Source organism: Elephantulus edwardii, unplaced genomic scaffold, assembly GCF_000299155.1.
Source record: "Elephantulus edwardii isolate Elephantulus edwardi_28Jun2011 unplaced genomic scaffold, EleEdw1.0 scaffold00159, whole genome shotgun sequence".
NCBI classification, from domain to species: domain Eukaryota; kingdom Metazoa; phylum Chordata; class Mammalia; order Macroscelidea; family Macroscelididae; genus Elephantulus; species Elephantulus edwardii.
Window position 1 is genome coordinate 4,200,404 of NW_006399909.1, and position 6,393 is coordinate 4,206,796.

Sequence of the window (6,393 nt, forward strand, 5' to 3'; positions counted from 1 at the left end):
AAAAAAATAATCTCCTCCAGCACCACAGCTCAAATGCATCAATTCTCCTTCTATCCTCCCTAGTCATTGTCTGACTCTCTGATGCATATCAAGGAAATTACATTGCTAACACAAAGGAGGCATCTCTCTGCTGATTCAAATCCAGCAGCAACTCTTGGAGAAAGAGAAACAATCTCCTTCTGTGCAGTTTATAGCTTCTCGACAGCCCACCAGAAAGGCAGCTATATCAGTTCCAACTTAATGACATTGAATTTGAGTTGAGAGCTCTTTGATATTTATGTGATTTTCCAGTATATTAAGAGTTAGGAAAATTAGAAGCTACTGGAGATAAATTTGATGTTTCTACCTCTAGGTGACCAGAGTTTCTTTGTACTTATGAAAAGTGATGAAGAGTCTCTTAAATATTTGGGCACTTTTCTTCAAATACTTACTGTATGGGCTTTTTGCTATTAGTGCCTGTTTACACGCAAGTGTTTTTTTATCTAGAGAAAATAACTCATGATTTTACCATAAACGTGGTTCATGAACATTTTCTACTTTTTTTTTATCCTGACCTTTCTATCCCTGGTCTAAGAACTTCACAGAACACTCTATTTTCTTGAATGTGTTTCTGTCTATTTAGCTAATGCTCAATATACCCTCCTATCTAGTTAACAACATATCTCTCTTCCAAGAGAGAAAAAAAAGAGAGAAAAATGGTGTTATACAAATGTAATAAATTCCTACATAAGATCTGACTAGCTGAGGTAGTGATCATCCAGTTACAATTCCAGCTGGCATTCTACAATATTTTTTAAAAATATGTGTTCTTCACAGTTTTCGTTAATAAATGTTTTTAGAAAATAATGATGGCCGATCAAAATAATTACATATGCATGCATGCGCATCAACCCCCCAACACACACAGACACACACACACACACACACACACACACACCCCATTACCTTGATGATCATATGTTATTCCTCAAATGCTTTACAAAAAATGTTCTGGTGAAATAGAGTGATATAAATGTTTTATATGTGGACAATAGCTAGTATTGGATAAATGTTGGATAATTAAAACTTCACCTAGGACAATGCAATAAACCCTATGCAACTATTCACAGCAATAAAAGAAACTGAGACACCAGCAGACCTTTTTGCTAAATTACAACTTATGAGTACAGCCTTAAATACTCAAAATCTTGGTAATAGGTACTTAATTTGTTTTTCTTCTTTATATGAAGCTATATAGGAAAGTATTGTATTGAATAAACATAAGATTGCATTTCAACTGTCGAATCAGAACAAAAAGAATAGATGAATCACATGTTTAATCGATGTGAGAAAGCCTAGTGTATACTTTTCACACTGAATCTTGAAATCCAAGGTCTTTAAGTACTTTCTACAAATTCTGTTAGAGAAAATTATAATAAAGCACTAGAAATTTTTCTATGAGATATATAAGGAATGGACACAATTTAGGGAGAAATTTGGAATTGTGTTGACAATCTTTAGGTTTTTTAAACAAAAACTAAATGAATATATTTTTGCTACTCAATAACCTTATATGTAATTAACTATATATTTGTTATCCTATAGCAAACACAACAATAAAAACATATACTCGTCACTTGTTTGTTATTATCGCTTATTATAAAAATAAAACTATCAGAGATATATTTACATTTCCATAGTGTGATGTTTTTAAGTAATCACAGATTTTATTTTCAGCAAACATACTCCTGTTCATACTAAAAAAGAAATATTTAATCTAATTGTAAATGTAAACAAATCAATTTTAGTTTTAAGTTTCAGTTTGCTTATCAATGATAAGTTCAACTTGTTAAACTTTTTGTTTAGACAGATACTGTTTCCAAATGAACAATTTCTTTGTAATCTTCCTTATAAAGGCATTGAGATTTGTTTATAAAAGGTATTCGTTCAATCCTTTTTTGGTTCTGATAATTGGGTGTTCATGCTTTTGTATGTATGTACCTCCTTTACAATTTGTTATGTCAGCACTTTACCTGTCTGATGTGAGGGAAATAAAAAGTGTTTGTTGATAAATGGCCCACTGACATAAATCCTAAAAGAGTAATTTCTACTTGGGCACTGCATTAAAGGGACTTATTAACCTGGTGTACAAAGCTACCTTTGAAATGTGTAACTGTCTTCAAGTTTAATCTTAACTGTGTTTCAGATAATTCAGATAGTCAGTGCTGCAGACCGAGATCTTTCACCTGCTGGGCAGCAATTATCCTTCAGATTAGCACCAGAAGCTTCTATCAAACCAAATTTTACTGTTCGTGACTTCAGAAGTAAGTTTAAATACATAAAAATTCATCTTTTTTCATATAGCTTTGTAAAAGGACACAAAAGTAGAATTGTTTTTCCTGAAAACACTTAAGTATATTAACTATGGAAAGTTATGTTAGAAAATTTTTGTTTTCTGCAGTTTATTAATTTACATTAATTAAATATTTTGCCTATGTGGACTATGTTTAATGATAGCAGTCCTCTTTATTTACAATATGGAGAATTCCCTATTGAGTTTAACATACAGAAGACTGTGAATCTGTGAGTTCTTCACTTGTTCTATTTATTATTAACACCACTTGTACATTGCCTTTGCTTACGAATAGTAAACTGATTTAGATTTAGATAGCTGTTTTACATGAATAATAACTGCTATATTAATAATATGTGCTGTGACATTACACTAATACAAGTTTGTATTCCAAATAGATTGTTCCCTAAATACTATTCTTTTCAAATCTAAAATTGGACTAACTCATTAAAACCTGAGTATTTCACCAGACTCTTAATGTAAGCCTAAAATGCTTTTATTGAAAGATTATTTTATTTACTATTGTTTCTTTGACCTATTGGTAAGAAGCTGCACTGCAATTTCAAAGGTATGCAGTTTAAATTCACCAGCTGCTCATTGGGACATATATGTTTGATCTCCTCCCATGAGATTTACTGCTTTTGAAAGACTCCTAGAGGGTCAGGTATCTCAACAACAGAAAACAACAATATTTGCCTCATTTAATTACTACTATTATCATCATTAAAAACAAAGCCAAAAAAGCCCAAAAAGAACTATTATTTTTGTTATTAGTGGTTTATATGCTACTATAAAAGACATTTGTTTAAGTATACTTATTAGTTTTCACAATCTTTGTTTCAATTTCTATATTTTAAGTAATGCTGTTATTGGTTACCATTGAGTCAAGCACAAGCCATAGTGACCCTATGAACAAAAGGCCCGAAGCCTTTCTATAAACTGTCATCATTTATCAAAGTTCATATAGTTTACAGAGGCATGTTGTTTACGAAGAGTAATAGCAGAAAAAATTGGAGTTTATCAATTGAATAGTTATAAACGTGATTATTTTGCCACTATGACTTTGATTAAAAATACAAAATATACTATGTCCTACTAGAATGTGCTCTTTGGAAACAAAGATTGTGAAGTTTCACCTTTCATACTTTGGACCTGTAGCTGGGCAAATGTATTCCTTGGGAATGAATGTCATACTTGAAAAGGTAGAAGGGCCATGAAGGACAGAAAGAGACTGAAGATGGTCTGACACGGTGACTTCAGTTCAAGTGTGTCAGAGATGGTGAGGATGGCACAGAATTGGCTCTTCATGGGGTCACTATGAGTCATACTCAACAGCATCTACTAACTATATCTTGGTATGAACAAGCAAGATAACATTGAATGGTTCGAAATCAAGGAAAGAGTGCATTGGGCATGTGTCCTTTCTTCATACATTTCAATCTGCATGAGAAACAGATAAATCAGGAGGCTGAATCGTATGAAGCGGAATGTGCCATCAGGATGAGAAGAAAACTCATTGATAGTCTTCACTATGCAGCTGATGCCTTGCTCAATGAAACTGAAGAGTGCTTGCATCATTTGCTGCAGAAGGTAAAGGATTACTGTCTTCAATAGAGATTGAAGGCCAAAATAAAGAAAACAAGAATTATAATCAGGACAATTGGCAACATCTTGAGAGATGGATAAACCATAGACTCTGTTAACAATTTCATGTTCCTCAGATCCACAATAAACCTTCCTGGCACTGTTGTTGTTGTTGTTGTTGTTGTTGTTATGTGTTGTTGAGTTGCTTGCGACTCATAGTGACCCTATGTACAACAGCCCTAAACTCTGCTGTGTCCTGTGCCAACTTCACTGTCTCTGACACTCCCATCCCAATTACTCCAGTCACTGAATAAATCCACCTCTTAGAGGGCCTTCCTCTCCTGCGCTGTCCCTCCACCCTCCCAAGCATGATGTCCTTCTCCAAGGACCGGTCTCTCCTCACAATATGTCCAAAGTATGTTAGACGGAGACTCAGAATCCTTGCCCTCAAGGATCCACCTGGTTTAAACCTTTCCAGGATGAATATGTTTGTTTTCCTAGCAGTCCATGGTACGTACCCCTAATACTCTTCTCCAGCACCAAAGCTCAAAGGCATCAATTCTCCTTCTGTCCTCCTTGGTCATTGTCCAACTCTTTGATGCATAACAAGTGATTGCAAAGACCATGGCCTGTATCAAATGCACCTTAGTCTCCAGAGAGACACCATTGCTCTTCAGTACTTTGGAGAGGTCCCTAACAGCAGACTTTCCTGTGTAACTGTGGAGCTAAACAAACTAAAACTGTGAACAATCTCAATCTCTTCACCATCTATCCAGATGCTGCCAATTGGTCCAGTGGTGAGAATCTTTGTCTTCTTGACATTGAGCCTCAATCCATATTGGAGGCTGCTGTCCTTGACCCTCTGCAACACTTGCTTCAGGTCCTCCTCAGTTTCAGCAAGCAGGGTTGTGTCATCTGCATAACGCAGATTGTTGATAAATTGTCCACTAATCTTGACCCCACATTTCTTCTCATAAAGCCCAGCCTCCCGGATAATCTGTTTTGCATACAGGTTGAAAAAGTATGGAGAGAGGATGCATCTCTGGCGTACTCCCTAGTATTAAGAAAATAAAGACAAATTTCTTTAGGAAAATCTGCAGCCAGGGACCTCTCAACAGTACTAAAAAAAAGCAATGATATCAGTCTAGAGACTAAAGTAAACTGATCCAGACCATGGTCTTCTCAACTACTTGTTATGCATCAGACCAATAGACAGTGATTAAGGATGACAGAAAAGAAATTGATGCCTTTGAGTTTGGTGCTGGAGAAGAGTATTGAACATACTTTGGACTACCAAGACCTACAAACAGGTCTATCCTGGAGAAAGTGAAATCTTATAAATTGTTGAGGGTAGCCAATCCTCTTGTGTGCTGATAGGTAATAAATCCTTTGGTGTAATAGCCAACACACCCCATTTGCCTAGTCTCTCCAGTCCATATGAGTCAATTATCCATATTCAAATAATGCTGGAAAAATCATATTGGGAAAAGCCATTGAGGAAGACAAACTGAATAGGTTAATAATAGTAAGTGCAAACAATGAAACTTTGATTGAGATGGATTTATACAATTTTTACAACAATAAATTAAAATATCTCAATGACCTGATTATGGCCCAAGACTGGTCATACATTTTGATTTCCTATATAGCATCATTTTTATACCATATGATTATCTGATTCAAAGTGGCCAAAGATGGTCCATCGCATCTCACTAATGCCTAGTATGTCAATATTAATGTGTCACATGTCATTTTTAATAATTTCCAGTTTTTCAACATTCAAGCTATGAACATTCCATGTTCCAATTATTAAATGATGTTTGTTACTGATTTTCCTCCTTTCAACTGACTTCCAGTCTGGGCTCTACCATTTAGCTACTACAGCTATCCTTTTTGTTTTGTGTTCATAGGCTTTTCAAAAGTTTATTTTTAGGAAGTAACTGGCCCATTCTGCTCCCTAGTCTCTCTTGATCAGGGAACTCCTCCAATATCTGTCTGCGGTGGGAACCCTTAGGACATTTGACACACCAGGGGCACAGATTTCAATATAACAGCAACCTGAAGTAATCTCAATACAGCAAACTGAGACAAGTGCTGCACCACTTAGAACAATGTTCTCTTCAAACGCAATTTATACCAGGCCTGAGGGCCCAACTGACTTTTAAATACAAAAGGCCTGCCCACCAGATCCTGTTTGCCTACACAAAAGGCTTCCCACTTACAGCTGAGTTTATGAAATCAGAAATAATCAGCTCACACCCAACATAGCTGTGTGGATCATGACATGTTCTTGTGACTGACATTGAGATATGGGAATTTCATAGCACTTGATTATGCTTATATGGAACATATACCTGGATCAGGGGGCTGTTTTGAGAACTGAGCAAGGGAACCCTTCATGTATTCTCTCTATATATCTATTCAATCTGTATACTGAGCAAATTATATGAGAAGCTGGACTTTATGAGGAGAAGTGT

The 6,393-nt window shown here is 35.6% G+C and overlaps 1 protein-coding gene across 1 annotated transcript in view; it reads left to right on the top strand.

The window, feature by feature from the left end:
• Positions 1 to 6,393, top strand: part of CDH12 (cadherin 12, type 2 (N-cadherin 2)) — an 851,782-nt gene that overhangs the window by 835,635 nt on the left and 9,754 nt on the right. Inside the window, exon 10 of the mRNA XM_006895122.1 lies at positions 2,186 to 2,303. Within this exon, the coding sequence (XP_006895184.1) occupies positions 2,186 to 2,303 (118 nt within the window). The remainder of the gene's footprint in view (positions 1 to 2,185; positions 2,304 to 6,393) is intronic.